The sequence below is a fragment of the Aplidium turbinatum genome, chromosome 10, assembly GCF_918807975.1.
Source record: "Aplidium turbinatum chromosome 10, kaAplTurb1.1, whole genome shotgun sequence".
NCBI classification, from domain to species: Eukaryota; Metazoa; Chordata; class Ascidiacea; order Aplousobranchia; family Polyclinidae; genus Aplidium; species Aplidium turbinatum.
The window spans coordinates 24759423-24783243 of record NC_137481.1 but is presented as its reverse complement, the minus strand read 5'-3'; the positions used below and the strand labels follow the sequence as shown (position 1 = coordinate 24783243).

General features: G+C 39.4%; 1 protein-coding gene across 1 annotated transcript in view; it reads left to right on the top strand.

Moving 5' to 3' along the window:
- LOC145778886 (uncharacterized) overlaps positions 1-23617 on the top strand; it is a 46691-nt gene extending 23074 nt beyond the window's left edge. Inside the window, exons 2-20 of the mRNA XM_082590477.1 lie at positions 2282-2403; positions 9616-9749; positions 12086-12201; positions 12337-12468; positions 12964-13124; positions 15049-15147; positions 15484-15591; positions 16282-16393; positions 16648-16732; positions 17322-17383; positions 17567-17717; positions 17815-17923; positions 18140-18240; positions 18531-18684; positions 19513-19570; positions 21298-21395; positions 21772-21882; positions 22239-22390; positions 22557-23617. Coding sequence (XP_082446603.1) covers positions 2282-2403; positions 9616-9749; positions 12086-12201; positions 12337-12468; positions 12964-13124; positions 15049-15147; positions 15484-15591; positions 16282-16393; positions 16648-16732; positions 17322-17383; positions 17567-17717; positions 17815-17923; positions 18140-18240; positions 18531-18684; positions 19513-19570; positions 21298-21395; positions 21772-21882; positions 22239-22390; positions 22557-22647 — 2156 coding nt within the window. The 3' untranslated portion in view covers positions 22648-23617. The remainder of the gene's footprint in view (positions 1-2281; positions 2404-9615; positions 9750-12085; positions 12202-12336; positions 12469-12963; positions 13125-15048; positions 15148-15483; positions 15592-16281; positions 16394-16647; positions 16733-17321; positions 17384-17566; positions 17718-17814; positions 17924-18139; positions 18241-18530; positions 18685-19512; positions 19571-21297; positions 21396-21771; positions 21883-22238; positions 22391-22556) is intronic.
- Positions 23618-23821: the final 204 nt, after the last annotated feature.

Below are 23821 nucleotides of genomic sequence, written 5' to 3'. Positions count from 1 at the left end.
TATGGAACTGAACTACAATTGTAAAGAGTTTTTTTGTCTTTTGCTCTTGGAGTAAGGAACTGCCGTTTTCTCATCTTATAAGAAGACAATTGAAGATCCTTTTCCACAATGGTTTTCATTGAAGTGTTGCTCACATTCATGTCTTTGGCCATTTGATGGATGGATCTGTTAGGGTTTCTCCTCACCCTTTCTCAGACAGCCTTAACCACTTTCTTTGTTCGAGCAGTGCAAGGTGTTCCAGTCTTAGGACGATCTTCAGATGTACCAAGTTTCTTAAATGTATTCACAACATGTTAAACGGTGGATTTGGCAACTTTTAAAAGCTTAATGATCTCAGCGGTGGTTTTCTCGCACGATGGAGCTGGATGATGGCTTCTTTTTGGCTCTTTTAGACCTTACAATTAATGCTTAGAATTAAACCTGAATTTTAGAGAGTTTAGCAAGATATTTAGCATATTAATGGCCATACAAGTGACTTTCAGTATGTTTAATCATAAAATGAAAAAAATTCCTAAGTCTTTTTGTTCAAAAACAAAACTTCGTTGCTAAACTTTTCATCAAACTTTCTTATGGCTCAATTGGTGATCCAATAGGATGCGCATTGCACAGTGTGAAAAAGCATTTGAAATAAAGTAAACAATATCACACCAAATTTGGTGTGATATTGTTTACTTTACTTTCTGTTCACCCTGTAGGCTAAATCAACGCTTGTTTGTTCAACCAAGTCAAAAATTTTCAAACACCAGATTCCAAAAATATATTGGAACTTTGATAGTGTTGAAATTTTAGGCAATTAGGTTAGAATCTGAAAAAATACAAAGCTTCTGGGATAACTTGGGAAATGTAAGCGAGGAGCATGGTGAACGGTTTCATCAAGACATTTTAGTTACGGAAAAGTGCTGCCAAAGGAGATGGGATGAAGTAGGAGATAATGTTTCGAGTTTGGTACGGGAAGTTGATACAACATACAAACACTTTCCAATGTGCATTTTTGATTAGGTGTTCAACTGTTCATGCTGATTGTCTTACTATGTTTTTTGTGTTTTTTTAGATGTGATTCCGAATTTTTACGCCATATAAGAGCTATTTTTAATACATATAATAGTAACTTGAAATCATGATTTTATAAAATTATAATTTGTGACAGAATCATTGACATCACAAAAGTTTTGCTGCCATTTTTGTAATCAGCGACCCAAAAAACATACAAAAACACTCTGAAATTATTTTGATGAACAAAATTTTTCAAAAAATTTGTCGTCCAGTGTAATTGACTACAGAGGTTGCCTGTAACGTTGGTCAACCCCATTGCGTCCAATAAAAAAATTTCAAATTGTTTTTGTTTTTTTCAAAAAGGTGTAGTACGACCAACACAGAATATTTAGCAGCACAGTACAACGTTTTACAAATTTGCAACATTGTTCTTCTTTAACATATTAATCAAAATGTTTAATCAGCTGTGGCTTTCCATATGAATTCCTTCTGTTTTTTGTTTTTGCTAGTACTTCTGGCATAATTTTTATTCCCATAATATGCTTGATATTGTCAAAATATTTTATTTTTTGTCATCTTTTTGTTCATTTGCCTTGCACCATCCCAGCCAACATTAAATTTTTCAACAAGATGTTTCTTGCTCTATGTTCGAAATATCTTAATTTTCTTAGGTTGAATGGTTGATGTTGTTAATCAGACCCCAGTTATTGTCTATTTGTTGGGTGCTAAATGAATTTGTTTTTCTTTCCATCCAGCTGGTACGTAACAGCCTGAATTTGTATGAAAAATGGTAAAAGGAAACAATTACAAAAAATGGCGACTGAAAAAATTTTTTTAACCATCCACCGGGTAAGGTTGCGCTCCCATGGCGGGCAGTCGGGCACGCCTCTTCGTGTCTGAGGCAGAGAGAGCCATTTTGTTAATTCCGTTAAAAAGCATTTTAAAAGGGCTTTTCAGAAAACTGCCGGTTTTGCGTTGTTTACATAATGCCCAAGCTACCTTTGTTCAAATTCCAAAAAGTCAACTTATCAAATTTATTACCGTTTCAAGTATTACTGATTTATTGTTTTTGCATGTTTTTCTGAACTTTTAGGTGATCTCAACTAAGGTAAAACATCCTGTAAACGTTTTTAAAGACAAGGGACTGCATTTGATGGAATTCGCTCTGCTTGGTATTGAACAATTTTTATAGTAGGCTACTGGTACATTAACATTATTTATCATATATACTGTTTCTATGTATGCTAACAGTTTTTCTCTATAAATTGACATTGCTGTTTTATTTTAGGTATTTTGTTGTTCACATTTATGCTGGGCTGTTTCACAACACTCTTTTTCTTCATACATTTATTTCAAAAGTATTTGAATTTTTCATCGGCAACCCATAAGTCAAAGGATCATTTCAAATCAGTGAGTAACGGCTTTTATTATTAATATTATGTAGGCTATCATATATGCAAATGAGTACCGGTATATGTTACTTAAAAGCAGAGATTGGTTGTAGCGCCACAACCTTTTTGATAGTTGAAGCGGCCCTACATTTTTGTTAGAACAGCGACACTGCTTTTTTCCAATGTATATAGCTGTAGTTAGTGGCTATACAATTTAGGGTGGAGTGAAAAAAATTTTTTTTTTCAAATCAAAAAATCAGATTAACTAAAATTGGCGTATGGACCTAAAACCAACTTCTGAGAAGGTTTTGGGTTTGTGCCACCTACACCGAGGTGGCCCATAATTTTTAAAGGTCATCCGAGGGTCAAATTTCATGAAAATCCCATAACTTGGAAACCGGTTAAGCTAGAATGTTGGTTTTTGGCTTAAAAGTTCCAGGAGGTCCATGTTTATATATGCTCTAATGCAACTTTTGTCTCTATTTTAACTATATAAGCTGATAATAATAAAAAATGACGTTTTAGTTTGAAAGCTATGTAACGTGGAGAATTGAAAATGCTATATTTGAACTATTTGCACCCATAGTTATGTGTTAAAGCATAATAGGTACAAACTGACTAAGTGCTGCTTAAAATACTTTCTAAGTAGTTAGTACAAAGGATATGCAAGCAACAATCATGGATATGTGACAAACAAACTCAATGACAAAAATAATGTAGCAAAGACTCATACGCAATAATGTTACTATGCTATTTGACATTAAGTTTCAAAATTTACATCTTTGGTTTCCATGAAATTTATTAGAAACTACTTACAATCAGGGTCACATTATAAAAAATATCATGTGGTGAAAAAATATTGAAAACCTTCAACCTGAAAACATTAGGACTATCAAAGTCAGAAAAAATATATTTCTACTCTAATCCATTGCAAATTTGGGCAAGGCTGACTCTGCTTTGGTAAAGACCCTTGCCAACTTTAATCCACCACTGTTTGCAATGAGTGTTACAGAAACAATGACATCAACTCATTTATAATTACACATATCCAATGGCAATACACAGCCAGGAGCTACGAGAGGGGGAAAGTCGGGCAACTTTCCCCCCTAGCATAATATTGTGAAGGAAAAACGAGTAGTTTTTCGTTTTTGCACGTTTGAGGGGGGCCCATTTTTGCCACTAAAATGATAGTGTAACAACTTAAAAAAAACAAATTTTTGAATAAAATAGGCAGTTCCAAGTATTTTTCGATCATAGCATATGCAACTTCAAATGTATCGCATCAAGAACGAATCATTCTTGTATTAAGGTAGGCATTGTTAAACTGTTTCAAGACGTAAAATTTGATGCCTGTTAAGCCTACTGATTTCTGCATCATCAATTTTCTATTGTTTTAACTTAAAAACTGGTGCTGCTGCGATTGGCTAAGCGTGTAGCCTACTATTTTTGCTTGACCAACGGAACCTTGACTTCAAAAACTGCATTGGCCAGGCGTACCGTAAGTCCACCGGTGTTAGCTCAGTGGTTATGCGCCCGGCTCGAGATCATGCAGCGCTGGTTTGACTCTAGGCCAGATAGGAAATTCAAAATAAAGCTGCCTCATTCAAGAAGCCTACTTGAGCAGTTTCAAATCCATCCTTCTCTGCATTTGTTTTTCCTTTACAATATTATGCTAGGGGGGAAAGTTGCCCGACTCCCCCCCCTTCTCGGAGCCCCTGGCTGTGTATCGTTATTGGATATGTGTAATTATAAATGAGTTGATGTCATGGTTTCTGTAACACTCATTGCAAACAGTGGTGGATTAAGGTTGGTCTTTACCAAGGGTCTTTACCAAAGCAGAGTCAGCCTTGCCCAAATTTGCAATGGATTAGAGTCGAAATATATTTTTTCTGACTTTGATAGTGCTGATGCGTTCAGGTTGAAGGTTTTCAATATTTTTTCACCGCATGATAATTTTTATAATGCGACCCTGATTGTAAGTAGTTTCTTATAAATTTCATGGAAACCAAAGATGTAAATTTTGAAACTTGATGTCAAATAACATTGTAACATTATTGCGTATGAGTCTTTGCTACATTATTTTTGTCATTGAGTTTGTTTGTCATATATCCATGATTGCTGCTTGCATATCCTTTGTACCAACTACTTAGAAAGTATTTTAAGCAGTATATACTTAGTCAGTTTGTACCTATTATGCCTTAACACACAACTATGGGTGCAAATAGTTCAAATATAGCATTTTCACTTCTTTGTTGCATAGCTTTCAAACTAAAACGTCATTTTTTATTATTATCAGCTTATATAGTTAAAATAGAGACAAAAGTTGCATTAGAGCATATATAAACATGGACCTCCTGGAACTTTTAAGCCAAAAACCAACATTCTAGCTTAACCGGTTTCCAAGTTATGGGATTTTCATGAAATTTGACCCTCGGATGACCTTTAAAAATTATGGGCCACCTCGGTGTAGGTGGCACAAACCCAAAACCTTCTCAGAAGTTGGTTTTAGGTCCATACGCCACTTTTGGTTAATCTGATTTTTTGATTTGAAAAAAAAAATTTTTTTCACTCCACCTTACTATACATTTGCTCGGCAGTTGTACTTCTACTTTCTAATTTGAAGTGAAAAAAATAAATCGTTTTTATTTTTGATGGAAACACTGGTGCGCTAGAAGATAACTTCACCTAGGTCCATACAAACAATGTTGATATGACAGTGTAAACGACTGGGGTACTGATATGATATGTGATATCATTTGTTTTCAAGGTCAATTTGACTTCACAAGGTACATGAATAGAGCTTTGCAGTGTCAGCTCAAGACAAAAGTAGCGCGTCGCAGGAGCGCACACTACTCTTGATTAGAGTAGCGAGAGCTGTAACACTTTACTTTTTGTTTCTCGGCAGCCGATTTGTAGCAAGAATTGACAGCGATAGACACCGTGTTTCGCCCATGAGGCTGGGCTCGTCAGTATCGCACCACTAATTCTGCCACAATGGTAGTGGGAGTGCCGCTCTTTTGGCTTATTGCAGCGATAGTGCTCGTCTTACTTTTGAAGTTGCAAAATGCAAATGCCCACCTCTACTTGAAAAAATTGTTTTAGCATATTCAATTGTTCATGGTCGACAATTTGTTTTGATACTGCATTTGGTATTCATAGTTTACTGAAATTACCAGGCCTCAGCCTCTCATGCATGCAAGTTGCCAAAGCAACCAGTCCTGGTTGCAGCGTACCGGTATCCACACTCGGTCACTCTCACTCACTTAGCAAACCAGTGTTAAAAGTCGTAATCTGTTGTCATGGAACGTTGGAGTCCCACTTTATACTCCAAGATGGTCCATTCAGTGTGCTGCATCATTGTCGTGTCTGCTGAGAGTCTGTTGAAGTGGCAGTCAATAGGAGAGCTCTTAAGGTGGCACAAAAGATATGTTTGGGATTCTTGCTATGAGCACAGCGGTTTAATGCTTTTCAGAATAGTGTCTCAATCAATATGCGCAGCTCGGACGGCAGGCTACATTCATGTTCTTAAATAGGTGGATTATTTTATTGCATAATTCTGTTGTGGTGTTTCGACGATTATTGACCTGAACATTTTACGTAGTTTGTAATTATAGTGGAAACTAAAAACAATTTCTTTTCTGAAAACGGTTTGATCATTTTCCTATTTTTTTTATCTCCACATAGGTAATCGCTTATTGATTGCAAGGGGATATTTTTTCATTGAAAAGGGGTGAAAGCATCATTTTGAACATAAATTAATAGTCAACAGTGTCAGCATTCAACTATTTATGATCACTAAGCATAGTATGTACCACTTATTTTCAAGATAAATCATTGTTGAATTTTCGCTGACCTACATTACGGACTAGAAATTATTTGCCAAAAATGACCAAAATGTTACATTTTAAAGACATAAAATTTACAGTGAAGGAGTTTGATAGTCAAAGATTTTATTTTATAAAATGAAAGAATAAATGTATATTGTGTTTATCTTGTATGAATTCCAGCATGACAGTAAAATTTCTGGTTATTTTGGTTTCTAAAATAGAGGTAAAAAGGGCCATTTTTTTCCTGATAGGGTTTTCAGACCCCCATTAGATCTCCGTTAATCAATTCGATCTCTCAATTTCAAGTTGGCAGAAGAAAAGTTTCCAAATATTAAAAATAATTATGTTTTAGAGAAATATTTTGATTGGTTTGGGACTTTGGGTGTTGGAAGCATTGAAAAATTGTGAAAACCACTTGTACGGGCAAAAAAAGGATTTTAATGACCCACCTAAAAACCTATGCATCGAGACTTCAGAGATATTGTTTTTTACTATTGATTTGTGTGGTATAGTTTATAATGAACCAGCACAGCAATTTTTAGTCTTTTATTACAATAGAGGTTATGGAGCTCTGAAATTGCTATTCGCTACCCCCGCAAGTCAAAAAGGAAGGTAACACCCCAAACTCAAATGGGTGGCTGAGTTGGTATGGATTGGAATGACTCAGCTCGGTTTATGACACACAAGGCCTGGGTACCTGCATTATACTTGATGCTGACGTGACTGTGGTGAGATATCTACCAAGTGTGAACCCACAGTGTTTGAGTTAGAAGCATGGCGAGTCTTGCCCAGGCCTCGAAATTTTTACTTTTTTTCGGCGGTCAAGCATGTCCTACCGGACTGGCCCTTTCAGCGGACATTTAATATCTCAACCGGACATATTTTTTACATGTAGATTTTGCACAAAATCACACTACAGTACTGTGTAGTCGTGTTTGTAGAAGAAGATTTTCTACAACAGAATAACTCTGCAATGGTTGATGGCTTAATTAACCGACCCTGAAGTATACTGGAGCAGATTGCTTGCAAATAAATCAGTGCGTTAATGACAGTCGTGTAATGACGCAATAAACACAATTGAAAACAACTATTCAAATTTCCTTATTACAAAAGCAACTACGATAACTTATTCCGTGGTTTTCGCGTTATAGAATCGTTGTGCCAAGCGATTACTGCCGGCGCGGGGTTGTAAATCTCCATGTCAGGACCGTCCAGACAAATGTGCATTAGTGACTCAATAGTGTTAGCCCTCAATAGTGTTAGTTTTAACTAACTAACACGCTGTCATTTCTTGCTACAAATCGGCTGCCGAGAAACACAATAGTGTTAGTGTTAACTAACTAACACAATAGTGTTAGTCTAACAACCTCCCTTCTGTGCAGAAATTCTATTTCTATCAGTATCAGCGTGAACAGGGTTGTCAGATTAGTTGCAGTCTTCCCTTCCAGATTGCATGTCAGTTTGATTCTAATTATTCTAAAATTTATTCTAGACATTTCATTTTAAGTCTAAAACAAAATACCATTAAATACGCAGTGTACGTTGTAAATATATACGGTATACAAGTAGTGGCAAGAATCTTCCTGTTGAAATGAAAATATCCCTGAGATAAGATGGTGCCAGCACATTTTTTTTATGAAGTTTGTCGCCTTTGTTTGCCCCATTTTTATATCTGTGCCTGCGTACTTGTTGAAAAAGTTTGTCAAATGATTAGCAGTGTTAAACGATGTATCCTAACAAATGAACACAGCAAGTTAAAGAGCAACTGTTTTTTCTTTGTATCATTAGAATTCTTGAAAAATGTACGTAGGGTTGCCTCCTGCTGAGAAACCTTGCCCAGTTTTTGCCCGTTCGTGTAAGAGCTACCTGCAAGTTACCGATAGCTGTTTATCTGCTAATAAATTTCATACGAATATTACCCTAAAAGTGTTTCCAGAAAGCACTATAATCCATTATTTGAGTGTAATTTTGCAAAAATTTTCCGGGGGGCATGACCTCGGACCCCCCTAGAATACGCGTACCTTCGGCACGTTATTACCCTCCACGAGTTTTATTGTTTCCCTTCAATGCCTTGCTCAACCCACCAGGATACGCCACTGCGTAGAGCTATATTCTTCCTACAATAAACTTCATGTAGTAGGCTACTCTTGGATTTTTGAACTTCTTATCTAACTTCTTCGATGCAACAAAATATGAAAATCAATAAATACCGTACTTAACAATGACTACGGTGTAACAACCTAAAAACATAACAGATTAAAACTAGTAAACTTAACATACATGGACATATAACCCAGTGTTAGTGTGCGGAAAGTCCTGTCAGCTAACTTGGGTTGCGTCACATTTCTCACAGACAGGCGTTCGCGCCAGAGAGCGTGCAATTTAGCAACAAAGTTTCAAACAAAGAGACGGAACTAGTGCAGAAAGTTACGCGCACGCGTTGCAGCTACTAAATGCAATGAAAAAAAAGACAATTACCGAAACAATCTAGACTTGTCTAAACAATCCCAATTTGCTTCTAAAAATTATTCCAGATTCCAGACATTTTTTTTCCCTACTAGACAGTTCGTTTTGATTCCAGATCTGGAATCAATTATTCCAAACTGACAACCCTGAGCGTGAATAAGGTCGCCACATTCGCCTAAGCACGTGCGGAACCCAGCTGAGACTTGCTTCTCTGTGACGTTTCTTTTTAACAAACGATCAATGTAACGCAATAATCCTCATTGTTAAAATTAGAATACATATCCTGCCGAAAAGTTCAGACAACTTTATTTCAAGGCAACATTGCAAGGCGTTGAAATGATGTAAAAATTACTGTAATTACTACTTTTGCCATCAGCTCGTTAACCACGCCACTCAAATGTGATCTTTAAAGCAATTGCCTGTACTATTATTGTTTCAGCTCTGTATTTGTTCGCGCTAAACAAACAATTGTAACAATTCAAATTTAAAATATATTTTTGCTGAATTAGCTCTATTTTTGTCAGGAATTTTGCGGCGGTCATTTATGACCGACCAATGAGTCGGCTTCGGCAGACATTCAAGGTCAACGCCCAATATTCAATTTCGGGGCCTGATTGCCATATTATTTTTGACTTTAAATCGCTAGATTACCATTGTGTTGAACTGAGTAGTTGTACTCCCTGTGCCTACCCAGTACCCATGCCCAGCTTAGTCAATCTAACGCCCAATATTTCTTAGTATATTTTTATTTTGGTTGTAGGTCTATTCTTCAAATTATCGTGAACTTTTTCATTTTTTCCGCCGGCATAAAAGACTAGCCTACTCTGCCCGAAAGCACATCATGTGCTGTCGACGCAATGCCTCTGTAATGATCTGCCACTTATCAAAGGAATAGTGAACGTAGTGGCACATTGGCATCTGAAAAGCTCTGTGTTTAGGTCGAGGTCGGTGGATTGTTGCGTAATAATTTGAACTTCTCGTCCATCAACCAAACGGTGGAGTCTTGCCGCTTCATCAACACCTTGTTTGCTTTTGTCTTCAAGGAATGGAGGGACACCGCACAATTACACAAGTCAGTTGGTTGCTATTTATTGACAGCATGATCAAACTATCCGCTAAAACAGCTTGTTTTCTTCTATTGATGAAGTCAGCCGTCGATTGTGATTTGTGGTTTTCGTCATCTTTTCACTGCAATTCCTTGCTCGTATCAGCGTTTAATATTTGAAATCCATCAGTTGCTTTCTATTGGTATCAACACGTCATAGCGGTGACGTGACCTGAAAAGGTTTAATGTAGCCCCACCTGGCGGCTCAGTGACAACACGTCAAGATGGCATCGCATCTGTTGATGCGATTTTGATGATCAACTCTGCTCAGTGCTCATTCCATAGCTTTCATTAGGAATTAGGATAGACGTCGCAGGGGTCATAATAGAAGTGGTTGTTGGATGTCTATGGTCTGTAGGATGTTCAAGTAAATTTTTATTGTAAAATATTTTAATACCATTTGTCATAGAGCTGCTGTAACTCTGTGTTGGTCTCTCATGCACATATGTCACCAAAACATACGCAGGTGCTGTTTTTCATTGAAAGGTTTTGCTATAATAGCGTCGATAAACTTCGGTGAAAAAGCAGAACGAATTTGTCTCACCACATCCAGCTTGCCACGTTGACAAATCCCGTTATTAATCCCCCCACCACACTTTATCATAGTTAGTGTGTGACGTGTTGAGCTGAGCTCATGTTTTCTACAGCAGATATTCGATGTGCTGTGTTTGCGGCAGATAATGAAGGCATGAGAAAGATTTGGTAGTTTGGTTTAAGCTAAATCGTGTTATGAGGTTGCACCGTCGAAGTCATTTGAAGGGTTTTCATGTCGTCACGTCCCTCGTTGGTTCAGATAACTTAACCAACTTAACGTTCACATGTGAATGAGAACGAATTGATTTATATTTTTAACTTTTAGTCTAGTCTGTTTGATATTCCCGGGTGTTGGAAAGGGGCTTTACTTGGCTTGTGAAAGTTATCATGAATTGCTGTTATTGTTAAAATCAGCAATAGATTGTATAAAACTAGTTTTGTATTCATTGGTAGTACTGAAAGATTAACATGAGCTGAATCCGCCCAGTCATGTTCATGATGAGGTAATGGTGGTCCCGCGAGGTTAACGTTAAGATTGATTTGGTAGTTTGCTGTAGACTCTGTAGTTGCAAAGCGACTCTGATTGTAATTCACTTTGCCACTGCAGGATTGATGGTCTACCACTCACGTCATATTCTAGCGTTGGTTACTTTGGAGTTGTCTCACCTTATTGGTTCAATGCCGGGAGTAACCTAGCCTTGTGTAGTGTTCTATTGTCACGTAGCAAGGGCCGCTTGAAATTAGGAATTTCAAAAAGTTGAAATCGCTTTTCAGATTAGAATGTCAGGGCAACGATACCTTTGCTGTGAAACTTGCATGACCAAGGATTCTTTCTGCTGTATGCAATATGTTTAGTTTTGCTGATCGATGCCACACATAACTATTCTTACCAGTGTTTACGTTGTTTCTGATTTCAGAAGTTGGAAAATCGCTGATTATATTATCTCTATATCTCTATCGATACGATTTAACGTTTTTTGCTTTCCTTATTATACATTGGTTGTATTCTTGTAGAATAACTAATTAAATTATAACCATCCTCTTTGCTTTGTCGTGTAAAGTATTTTTGCAACACATTTCTCCTGCGTTTATCCATCATCATATATCCATAGTTTTTTTTCTTCCGAAAGTGGTTTCCATCTCGTTGCTGCCACTCGAAATAAAACGGTTTAATTAAGCATTCCTGTGCTGTTGATGTTATGATACCAGATTAAAGGTGGACTAATTTTCACATTAAAAATTGTTGCGTACAAATTAGATTTGCACTCATGAAACAGTTATGAGCATCGGAAATATGCTCGCCTGTTTCCTGATTGGGGCGTTGCCTGTTCTTTAAACGGTTGTCAATCACACAATAGTTTTTCACCAATCGCGCACGGATGCCCCGCCCACTTACACCGCTCTAAATTTTTGTATCTTTGTATTCTGCTTGGGATTTGAGGCAATGTCCCAATGGTGTGTCACAGTATTGATGATGTTAAACGTTTACCCACATCATTATCCAAGCATGACATTTACGTGACGATGATGGTTACACGTGTAGGGTTTTGGGTTGCTTGAATTTTCTTAAAAGCTATGAGACAAGTAAACTAAAGCCACCTAAACTGCATGCGTCATCATTCCAACCATCCTTTTGCATTGCAACGACGTTGAATGTCATGGAAATTGAAAGCGAATTTAGTAGCTGCCTTGTAGTCGCTACGCATCGCCAAGGCAGAACCACACAAAACGATAGTTTGAAAAGCTTTTTACTGTGTTATGTCGTGCAGGTGGGTGTTGAAGAAAGTCAACATTGAAATAGACGAGTTGCTGGAAACAAAAGCCGCTCGCCGACTTGTGCAAAGGATTAAAGTTAATGACTTTAAGCTCGGCACTAGTGTACCTGGTGAGTGATTTGCTCCTCCTGTGCTGATTTTATCTTTCCAGCCTCGATGTTTTCTTTACCGGATTGGCTTCCTCATCAGTTAGGCTCCGATGATCTTGCCGACAAGTTTACGTTTATTTCTTAATTCTTTTCTAGTCATCCATGGAGCAGTTCTCAAGGAACCGTTCGCATCAACCGGAAATGCTGTTCCTGATCTTGTAGTAGTTGATGCCGATGTTGAGTATGATGGAGGATTTTGGATTTCTGTTGATGTGGATCTTGTGTTTGGTAACCAGTCTGTCGATTGCCAATCACTAGCAATTTCAAATATCTTGACTTGACTTGACTGGACTACTACACACACACACTACTACATGATACATAACTTTTACACGTCAATTTGCTAACAATGATGTAACTCTCGAGCACATTGTAACAACGTTTACATGTTGGCACCAGTGGTTTGTTGGACCTCAACTAGCCCATAAAAGGCTGCACTGTCAATATAACGTAATTATGTAATTGCATAAGTATAGGGTAACTTTCCATCACATTTCAACTAATAGAACTCCATCTTTCCCAACGACACCGGAAATGATTTCATGCTGGCATATATTGGGAAACGTCCGCTCAAAACATCAAACAATGTTGATTGAAACTTTTCGCAATTGCCTTTGCATATTGTTTCATTTATCGAAGGAACTTGGCAGCCCCCTTTTACCAACTACATGTAAGAATTTTTGTTTTGAGGCGGTTTATCGCACAGATCCACCATTGTTGCAGGCAAATCTGCGTTTGTTTCTGTTTGCGTTAAGCATTTGAAAGGGAAGGTACGATTGCAACTCAACCGACAGCCTTGCACTCATTGGTCGATATCGTTCGCTGAAGAGCCAACCATAAACATCAAAATCGACACCAGCTTCCAATCAACCCCTCTGCCGCAGGTACTTGCGTGAGTGCGGCTGATGATCTGGGTTTTTTTTTTTCGCTGACACTTTTCGGTCATTTGTCCGAAATGACTTGAAAAAATTCGGTCATTTTTTATTTATTTCGGTCATTTTTTCTGAGGAAAATATTTCCTTTCAAGTAGCTGATACAAACCAAAATTTGCACTTCCTGACTAGCTACAACATAAGCGCCAACTTTTTATGCTGTATTGATACATAAAACAATAGATGAACTAGCGATCGGCAGCAGAACAACATTTTTTGAATGCAAACCGCAACAGCTTCGCGATAAATGATCACTAGAACGAGTAGGATGCTACAATTCCACACCAGACAAAATCTGTCACTTTTACATTGATTTAACGTCTGCAGACGTTGGATCAATGTAAAAATGACTCATTTTGCTGCCTGCGACATAGCAAAAATCTACCATTTTGTGTCGATTCAATGTCATCAGATGTTGAATGCACCCAAAAACAACATAATTTGCTACGTAGACGGAGCGTGCGTTTAGCTTTATGCGCTTGCAAACAGACTCGATGTTGCTTTCGAAAGTCGAAACCTCTGCAGTGAATTGTCGCGGCAGTGAACCGCTCGCTGTGAAAACGAACTTGAAGTCTCGGCCTGAGGTAACCACTAACCAACGCAACAAGGGCTGGTACAAACCGCATTGCGCACATGCGGAATAATCAACGCAACAACGGACTCGCGCAAAATGCATGGCGCACACACGACCGTTGCCATAGAAACCTGATCAACGGCGGGAATATACGCATCTTTTGTTTCATCTGCAACACGAAAACAGGTCAGTTGTGAAAAGTTGTTGTGAAAAAGGAGCTATAGTCAAACGTCTCTCCGTAACTATTTTTCAAGAGCTGTTTACGGATGTCAGCAACTTCTAAATTTATTCAAGGTGACGTGCTGTTGAATTGATGTAAACGTGAATGATTTTACTTTCAACAGGTACATTTTCAAGCGTATAATCAAGTTAGTATTTGCATTCCATTTTCAAGACATTGTCATTCCATTTACAGTATACCTTTTACTTTTTAGTAAACCTTTTCGTCTCTTGTTTCATGGTAATAAATCTAATTCGTTGCTAAACTTTATGTTGTGCTTAGCTTAAAGAGTCGCAGTCCATCAACCGCTAGTTTACGCAGACGCATGGCATGTGTTTGCTTAACCGAAGTGGTCGAGTTTTGTTTATAATAATTAACGGTAGGTCGAACGTAGCGATAACTCCGAGTGTGGCAATAAAAGCAATCCTAGTGTGACGACATAATTGTGTCATCCATCTGCGTGACATTTTGCTGAATTTACGTTACTGCTGATGAAACACGCTTTCGCCCCCACGGCCAAAAAAATAGTTAGGCGCCTATGAGCTACAACATTAAGTTTCGCTGAGAAACGTTGTCGTGTTTTATCTGAGAAAACTTTCTTCAACGTTCATCAGCGAAACTCAACCTTGCAACACCCGAATTGACTATATATTTTTCGGACATTTTGACCGAATTGACTATATATTTTTCGGACATTTTGACCGAATTGACTATATTTTTTTCGGACATTTTGCTAAAAAATCGGTCAATGACCGATAAATGACCGAAAAAAAAAACCAGCTGATGATACGGTAGTCATGCTGTGTAAGACTTCTCCCTGCACATATCGGTGTATGACGAACCGGCATGAGTTAAGCTGATCAGCTTTTAACCATCACAACACTGGCGTTTAGAAGATGCAATGGTGACGTCACATTGTTGGTCACTTCTTGCACTTTTTTTTAATCTTTTTACGTTGATTTTCCATTGAAGCTTCTACTTCTGCCAATAAGCTGTAGCCACATATAATGTGTCCGAACCTTCTCCAACCACCTCATGATGTCATAGTTGCTTACTCGTTAGTAATCGATATAATGTTGCAGCTTGGTGGGCTGATACTGAACCAAATCCACCGAACCATCAGGAGAAAACACACCTTTCCTCACCATAAGCCGCGGTATACTCCCATCAACGCCTACTGGGTGAGTTTCTCTCATGCCAGCTACAATGCAAGCACTAGGTCTTCAGCTCTGGTGTTGCCATGTAGTGTTGTTTCCGTTCAAATACTTGCTCTTACGGTTCGGCAAGGTGCACAAAGATTTCTGAATGAAGATCAAGCGACTTGGTTTTAAGCTTTGATGTGTGCAATTAGATAAAGCTAGTATTCACTATTACCAAGACAATGGTGTATTTCTTTTACGAGTTTTCTTCAATGACAAGATTTGTGCGCGTATTTTTTAAGCGAAGTTAACTTTAAACAGACTTTTCAAACCCGAGAATAAATATTTCAATGAGCTCTTCTTTTTTCGATGTCACAGGGCAACCCTGGGAATCCACCGTTTGGGAAAGAACATTCAATCGGGTTGAGCAGGATTGACGTCACAATTGAGTCGTGCACCAGATTGTTTCTGCCGTGTCATGACAAAGTAAGTCGTGTGAGATGTAACAAAGCACGGAGTTGAAACAGTAAATCCTTTCAGATTACTTTTTAACAAACGGGTTCAACAGATCTTTGTAAAAAGATTGTGCCCTTTTTGTCGCTTAGTGGCGCCAAGAAAGAAATGATTCCCGCATAGTTTTGCAATGTTGCAAATGTTAGTGACACTTATGGCGGGCGGGAAACTGACTTTATTGAACGTATTGTTGGGAACAATATGGCAGCATTTGCTGCAAAAATACGCGAAATGCTCTTTTACACATCCTTCCTGTATTAACCGCGTTGCTTCTCTGTAATTGGAGTTATGTGTTTTTTTCGTCGAAGTACTAGACGTGATTTCGGCCACTTACTTTAATGATGGTTTAAATAGTTTTGCTTGCGCATCTTCAAAGTTACTGACACCTGAGAACACTTTTCATGGAACCACATACCATCAGCATTTCAGCGTCTTCGAGGCTTTGTTAAAATGTATGTGCTGTGGTGGTGAGATCTCTAGTAAAAGTGTGGTAGCTAACGTGTGTGTGCTTATCACACTATGTTCTTGCCATGCTTTTCGGAGTTCGAGATACGTAGGTAAATAATCTGGACCAGCAAATGCCATAATCAGCTACGTACTTTGTATCAGTGAATGTTTTCTGAGCATTGCTGTTTCCTATGACCATCTTATGCTTGTGCCCAGACCCAGCTGCCCAAAGGAGCTGTGTTTGCGACGCTTTCCCTTGATTCTGCTTCCTGCCAAAAACTTGTGCCAGCAAAAACTGAGGATGAAGCTCTCCCACTTTTGGAACCTGGTAGGTGTTCGGTCACATCTTATTGTTAGAGCAATAATGTGATTGATGGACTGCTAGTAGCTGAGTACGGCTTCACATGTTCCTCATTATCATGAGAGCGAGTGTGTCCCAAGCTCGTTTCGAGCTTACACTGATGCTGGCGTCATTCGTTGTTGCTTTTTAAGTTTTAATGTTGTTGTCTCAATTGAGTTGAAGCGTTTGGTCGTCGCCATCCAAGCACGGTGACGTCATAATGTGTAAATGTTCTCCTGCAGATCCGAAAGCCACGGTCAACGGTGAGAAGGTTGGTACTGTCCAGGGTCGTGGCAAAACGAAGTTGGTTCAAGATCAAATGGGCAGGTACAAGTTGTTATTAGAGTGAAGGCGAGTGGCTGTGCGAACTCTACCAACATTGCTCTTGCCTCGAGTTATCAACGCCTTGTTTCTACGAACCTGTTGATAAGTGTCAGCTGCATTACCAAGGTTATCCCCTGCTGGTATTGCAACCAGCAAATAAACCAACCTCGGTCTTCTATCGGAGGTGTGAATGTGAAAACTTTAAATCTAAATTGAACCTGCAAATGCAACGCGCTGCTACTTCGCCAGCGCAGTCGGTTAAGTCCCAGATTATGTGAACTAAGAAACGACGAAATCCACAAAGGGGCTTCTCCTGGAGAGTGCCTCCTTCTGGGGAGTGCGCAACACATTTCAAGAACGGCTCTATTCAGCGGCACCTAGTGGATGGAATAATTTACAGACATCACGTCAACATCTATGGAAACTTCACTTATGACTTTGTCAATCTCGGTGACCGGCCCTGCGTCAGTGCATCAAAGGTTTTGTCAGTTTGATGATAAAGATTTCCACAATCAGCTATTCCATCCACTAGATGTCGATGCCGTCAGTCCGAACCCCATATGACGTCATAACGCGCAGATTGTTGTTGCAGTGATGGTGTGAACTCGAGGGAGGTCAACGCTGCCAGTAAAGAACAGCCTCCGACTCCCAAAGGTGAGTGGTCACTTGTGGCAATGTGCTTGCCAGTCACGAGATTGTGGCCATGCACGAATAAACGGCTTTTCTCGCCATGTTTTCTCTTGGAGTTTAAGCGAAAGCAGAGCGACTTTATGAGATTGCGTGGTTTGTTTCGCAACTGGTTGTTATAAGTCGCCACTTGATGTCATTGTTGACCAGGACCGGGCACAGCATACATGATGGTGACTCGGAGCTTCACTGCCCTCCTTAGCGAAAAGCATGGCTGCAGTTTGAACAAAAAGAACCAAGTGTTTGTGGAAGTTGGATCGATCACCTGGAACAAATCAACCAATGATCGACCGAGCATCACGTAAGCCCGCCCCTTTTTCTCTAATTAGTGAACATCACTGTTATTTACGCGATCACTAACCCGCATCAAGTCACCAATAATATGCAATTCCCTGCAGCGAAGGCGATCGCATCGTTAGCATCAATGGTCACAGCATTCGCTCTCTAAGCCAGGCCATCACTGTAATCAAGAAAATACGAACCGAAAAAGTCAGGTTCTATTTCAAGGTGAGATTTGCCGCTTTCATTGTCTAGCCAGCGGTTACCTTTCAATTGGCTGTGGTGGAAGCTTAGGCAGTACTTTGTATTATCGTGTAATCAGATCTTCTGCCTACCACCACGGCAAATGCCAACTGCAATTCACTCAGTTATGCTTTACTGCATCTCTTGTAGTTCGTATATACTGTAATTTCCACTGAACTTCAAGCTATTATATCCGACCAGGTCCAACGCACTCGCCACTCCACCACTCCTCCCACCAAGAGGAAGGTGACCAAGCTGACCCATAAGCGTGCCAAACGCGGTCCAGACTTCACCTTATCACGGTAAATATCTTGTGTTTCATGTTCCCATGTGTTGTCTTCACATCTGCCTTCCAGCCACACTAGGATTAGGCCTGAACCTTTCCTGGGAATCTATATCGCCAACTCTCACTTCGGTTGCTCATTGCATATGGAAAACGATTATTTTAATAATTTGTTCTCAATCAACGTTTTCTCTTCCTCCACTCACCAAACCAAGCATAATATCTTTGACATCAGATTATATCTCAAGCACTAAGGTGCTCATGACACTGAGGTGCTGCCTCGTATCAATAAATTGTCTCTTCTGCTAGATCTCCTCCTCCTCTGCCGGACTTGGCAGCATCGGACGAGGATGCATACGCTGTAAGCAGTGGAACTGAGCAGGAAACGGAATCGGACTTTTCAGACATTGATAGCAACGACGATCTATTGTTCAGCAGCGAGAGCACACACTCCTTGGCACAGGCAAGCTTGCGCATCCACAAATTTTTCATTTTGCATCATTTTGGTCAGCTTGGTCAGTTTTCACAGTTTTATTCAATTTTTTTAAACGTCTCGTGGCCCGATAGGTGGAGAGCTTCTAATTGAAATGTTCGATGCTTTATCTTCATATACTGTATATAATATAAGCCTTGTTACTCAACGCCACAGACAGTTTACCAGCCTCATATTTTAATCTTAATCGATTTCGCTATCACAGCATCCTCAGTATGTTCACGTCGAGCAAAAACATTAGACAGCTATTAATGTTGGATTTTATTGATTAGATGATTATTTTATTGTTGTTTGCATGCGTAATTGTTTTAAAGCAATCATTAATTTTGGTTATTGCAGACTCAATTTCTTGAATGTCGAATCTACAGTGAAGAAACTTATTAGTTATAATTTTCTTCATTTGATAAAAGTTATAGACTCTTTTGTTTTTTATTTTTATTCTATTTAGTTTTACATGTTGCGTTTCTTCATTAGTAATTACGTAGCAATCGATTATATAATTTGTTAATTGTTTCCATGGTGGCGCAACATGCATTGTTACGCCACAATACCTAAACTTGAATCTTTGAAGAATTTTATTATCATTTTTGCTTTTGACATGATCATACTGAGGATGCTGTGATAGCGAAATCGATTAAGATTAAAAGATGAGGCTGGTAAATTGTTTGTTGCATTGAGTGACAAGAATTATAGTGATGATACGAGACAGTCAACCGCTTCAAGTGGACAGTTTGCTGGGTTGGTTCACAAAAACAGAAAAGTTTTATGAGTCATTAGCTTCATATTATTATCTCGCAGTTGGAATCCGTAGACGACCAATCACTTGTCCTTCCTCAAGCATCATCATCATCTTTAGGTGAGGGTTGCCATGTCGTCACCACAAGCAGCACTCAAATGATCCTTTTCTATGGAGACTTAAGTATTTCTTGTGGTGAAAGCATCATCGGTGTCTTTAAGCCGCCGCCCTGTCGTATGACGGAGGACTGTGTGGCATCACCTTAACTGAAGCAGAAACCTTTATCCGAAGCTTCATTGACATGATTTCAATGTCTAACATTGAAATCATACGCGCCGACTTCCGGGGGGGCCGGGGGGCGGCGCCCCCCGTAAATTTATGGCTGAGGGGCAACAAAAATGGTTTATTACAAGTGGTGTTTCAAAGATAAAACACTTCGCGAAAGAGATTTTGATCATTTAAAGTTAAACGGACTTAAAGAATGCCGAAAGCGTAAAATAGCCTACGTTGCTCTTGCCCGCAAAACAGCAGTTGATCGCATGGCTTTCTCATACGGTATGGAAATTTCAAAGTAGATGGTAGAGTAACTTACGCTGCTGGAATAGGCACGCAACTATTCACGGCAATATTAAGTAAACCAGCTAAATTAGACGCGCTATTTTCAACAAGGTCTTCCCCGCTGTGAGATCAATTATGATTCAACAGAACGCATTGTTTTCTTCGCAATGTGTGAGAATTAAATCGAAAACCGATAAAAGAAAAGGTGTTTAATGGTCTTGGTCGCAGATATTGCTTGCATTAACGACGTCTCTTACCGCTATTATCACCTAGCTAACCTGACATCATTGTTTTATGTGGCCGTTCAGGTTTTACATCAACTTCAACGATCATGGAATGTTACGTAATAAGAACGATTATATCCTACACGCAAAAATTAAAAAAAATGATCTCTTAAAACAGCTCCTTCCGCTGTTTTGTGTCGTGAGCTTTGCATATTGTTCAACAAGTGCATAAAGTTTAGAATTGACAAGATATCATTAAATTTGAAAATTAAGTTTGAATCACTACAAATAAACGTATTCAAAACTTTTAGTTCGGCCGACGCCATTACACACTCCGTACTTTGTGTATAAGTTGAATCACTTGCGAACAGCAACCTATACTTGAATCTTAGCTCTTGTTTGATAAGCTTCGTTTCGCATACGTATTTTGTATAATTTCGTATGTTACTGACGGGGGAACCACGTGAAGGTGCTTGTCTTTCTCCCCTATACTTGAATATATACGGTATTCGATAAAAGACTATAAAGACTTTCGATAAAAAACAGAAGAGAAAACACTTCGCCGTTGTTAACGCTTTGAAGGTAAGTAATTAACAAAACGAGCGAAACGAAGCTAATAAAACTGATAGCGGGTTTCCACTCTGCTTGAGATCATGATTTTTTGCGTTTCATTTCGGTAACTTCACTGTCTTGATCGTTGGTATTCACTCGCATGAAAAGGAAATGAATCGGCTTGTTTTCCAACTGTTCCAATTATGAGCTAACAATATCAAAATTTTTACGACCAGGCGTACTGCATGCGTAAAACTAATCGTTTCAAGCAGCGGTTCTAATAAATTCGGTTTGCTACCTAGATGTCAATATAAACAAGACACTAAGCTTAATCAAAGACTATTTTAATTGAGTAAAATAGCGTTATGGTTATGACGTCATCACCTTTCTCGCCCCCCAAGGTTTTTTGAAAAGTCGGCGCCTATGATTGAAATGACACCTCAGCCTTCAAGCCGAATTACACGATACACTGTGACAATCGCAAACAATTAACAAAGTCCTTGTCCTTTACAGCGGCCACATTTGACCCTACAAATAGCACTGTGATGGACGGTGATGATAAGTTGTCCTTTGCAATGCTGGATGCTTCCCGTCCTACCGCCATCGTACGGGTATGTGATGTGTTCGTAATGGGTTGTAGGTTAAAAACACAAACCAATGTTTGAGGTCTATTTTGTCAAAGTTGATTTATGTGATACATGAGTCGGCGAGCCGCTAGAAAGATGTCAGCGCTTCGGCGCTTCGAAGAGGTCGTCGCTGTAACAGCTAAGTTAAGGTCGTCGCGATTCTAAAGCTTTCAACATGAAGTTTGCGGCAAGCTTGCATCTGTTATTGGCTTCTGTCATAATTACCGGATATTGAGTTGTATAGCGTCCGTCACGGCTGGCCAATGTTGATATCATCCGTTTGTCCGTACTTCAGTAGTTCTGTTAAAAAAATGTTTCGCTGCTGTTTTCTTTCAGCTAAAGTGCAAGTTTTGATTTTCAGACAAGTCTCTCTTCGTCTCTCCTCTCCGATCATTGTTGGTCAGACGAAACTCTCTCGCTAGATGTCAGACCGGAGCACAAGTTTCTCAACGTCAGATTTTGGTTTCAAGAGGTGACGTCACGAACCTGTTAGTTGCCTGGTGACGACATTTCGGTTGTGATTTCATAATGTCTTTGAAGGTCTCTAGTTTTAAACTGAGGGAGGAGATCTGCCTGACTACCTGAGCTGCTGCTATGCTGCGACGATCCTTTGTCCATTACTAGTTGATCTATCTGCACTGTCTAAGTATCAAAGGATCGGTCAACAGTCTCAATATTTTAATAGAAATCGATTTCATGAGAGGCCGCAGCCCTCACATCGTCAGTCTAGATTTCTATTAAAATATTGAGACTGTTGACCGATCCTTTGATACTTAGACAGTGATTTCATAATTGCGAATTTCTTGAGTCATTGATGGTGCTTTGTAGGTTGTATCATCCCGGAGCAAGAGAGGCGCGTTCTCTTCGGTCGCATCCCTGTCGATCCCTTTATTCGTCGTGGAGGAGCGTTGCTCAGAGACGGGATCGCAGAAGTTTGTACAGCGCCACCAGTTGTCCAACCCCCAGCATCATCCTTTCAGGTGAGGACTTGGCATCCCACCGTGCGAATGTAGATCCCAAGTTGGCGTGGTCGCTTTAAAGGAACTTCCACCCCACTAGTGTCCTATCATGGGTGACTCAACTTGTCGCGCGTCACAGTTCTCCAACATGGCACCAACTATTTTATTCTGTTTGTTTTTTGCGTAGATCCAACTTTGCGGGTGCGCTAAAGCAACCAAACGGATTGAAAGCCTACTTTGGCGACGCCACTCTCACTGTGAAGGTTCATACCAGATGAAGAGAAGTGGTCTCAGGGGGAGACTACCAGCTTGAGTTGCTAATCTCGCCCAACTTTTCTTGCAGTTATTTCGCCGAAGTTGCTTGCATTGACATTAGGTTTGATCGCTCCGTTTGTGTTGTATATTTTTGAAAGATTTATTTTGATGCATTTTTCTTCATCGAATATTGCAATCATTGGTGGGTGCTTTGACGGGCATTCTTATGCACATGTTTATTTCTGCGTTGATTATGTGTTCCCCATTTGGTGAAAGTGCAATTTTTACATGATGACATTCCTTTTATTTTGTGTCCATTGTGACTACACGCAGCATCCTACTCTGTAGAGGACAAGGTATTCATAGCAGTAAAACTACACATTACACAGCCAAGTAGCTAGCTGCTCCCATTTTAGTTTGCCATTAATAGCCTTGAGACACAGTCGCGTGCTCTGCTGCGGTGTTGAACCGGCGTTCGTGCAATTCTCTTCAACTCACCGTATCAATGCTTCATTTTTGTTCCGCTTCACTTTGAACATTCACTGTTGCAATCGTTTAACAGCCTGCCATATGACGTCGTGTTGCAACCTGTGTATGACGTAGACGTACCTACTCTTTCTGTTTCCATGGCATTGCACCTGGGTCGGTGTTGCCATGTTGTGTTGTGTTGCGCTTGTGTTATTTATTGTGAATTCCTCGTTGCTGCCTACGTTTTTCTGCGATTTCTGTTCCTTCTTGTTTGTGACGCAACAATACAAGTGTTGAAACATCATGAAACCCAAGTGACGTCTGCTTTAAAGGTTTCTCAAATATTGCCAACAAATTAACCAGAAAGGCCCTTCCTGATTGCAGGTTGCAGTTTGACCTGTCACGGTGTTTCAACAAAACATACCTCTATTTTCTTTAAAGTGGCTCTCTGTGACCTTTGTGTATTATTTCGTTGTTTTGTTTTGGATATGGACAGCTTTGTCTGACGCAAATAAATAATGAGTTAACCTACATGAGTTAACTTAGTTACGGTAATAAGTTAGGCTGTATGAGTTATCTGCTTTCCATGAGAAATTAACACATCTAGAAAATTTTTAAACAGACCTGTGTTAATGTGAAGAATGCACTTCACGTATTGATTTCCATACTCAGGTCGTCTGGTTGGAGGTTAGTGGTAAAATATCACGCAAGCCGGAGTCGTTCAGCTTT